The sequence below is a fragment of the Chaetura pelagica genome, unplaced genomic scaffold (assembly GCF_000747805.2).
Source record: "Chaetura pelagica isolate M959 unplaced genomic scaffold, ChaPel_1.0 scaffold924, whole genome shotgun sequence".
In the NCBI taxonomy this organism is placed as follows: Eukaryota; Metazoa; Chordata; class Aves; order Apodiformes; family Apodidae; genus Chaetura; species Chaetura pelagica.
Window position 1 is genome coordinate 9,526 of NW_009952904.1, and position 632 is coordinate 10,157.

General features: G+C 63.8%; 1 protein-coding gene across 1 annotated transcript in view; it reads right to left on the reverse strand.

Annotated features, from left to right (window-relative positions):
* Positions 1–632, reverse strand: part of LOC104386966 (mucin-22-like) — a gene marked incomplete at both ends in the record, with an annotated part of 10,213 nt that overhangs the window by 6,951 nt on the left and 2,630 nt on the right. The window contains one exon of the mRNA XM_009995646.1: positions 294–615. Within this exon, the coding sequence (XP_009993948.1) occupies positions 294–615 (322 nt within the window). The remainder of the gene's footprint in view (positions 1–293; positions 616–632) is intronic.

The window sequence follows — 632 nt, forward strand, 5'->3', positions numbered from 1 at the left end:
CTCCTCCTCCACCTTCTCCTCCTCCACCTTCTCCTCCTCATTCTCCTCCACTTTCTCCTCCTTCTCCTTCTCCTCCACCTCCTCCTCCTCACTCTCCTCCTCCTCCTCCACCTTTTCCTCCACCTCCACCTTCTCCAGCTTCTCCTCCTCCCCCTCCTCCTCAACCTCCTCCACCTCCTCCTCCTTCTCCCCCAACCCTGGAAGCCCCCACGTCCCTCCTGGCCCTGGGGAGGAGACCCCACCCCACCCCAAGGACCCCCCGACCACGACACCCACCAGCCGGGGGCCTGGACCCGTGTGGGAGGAAGAGGCAGAGGGTGGGCAGGGTGCTGGTGGTGGCCCTGGTGGTGTCACTTCCCATGGTGGTGGCCATGATGGTGCTCTCAGTGGCCCTGGTGGCACCTCCTGTGGTGGTGACACCTCCCATGGTGGTGTCACTTTCCATGGTGGTGTCACCTTCTATGGTGGTGGCCACGATGGTGCTCTCAGTGTCCATGGTGCCACTTCCCGTGGTGGTGGCCGTGGTGGCACTTTCCATGGTGGTGGCTCTGATGGTGCTCTCAGTGGTCTTGGTGGCACCTTCTGTGGTGGTGGCACCTTCTCTGGGGGTGGCACCTTCTCTGGGGGGGGCC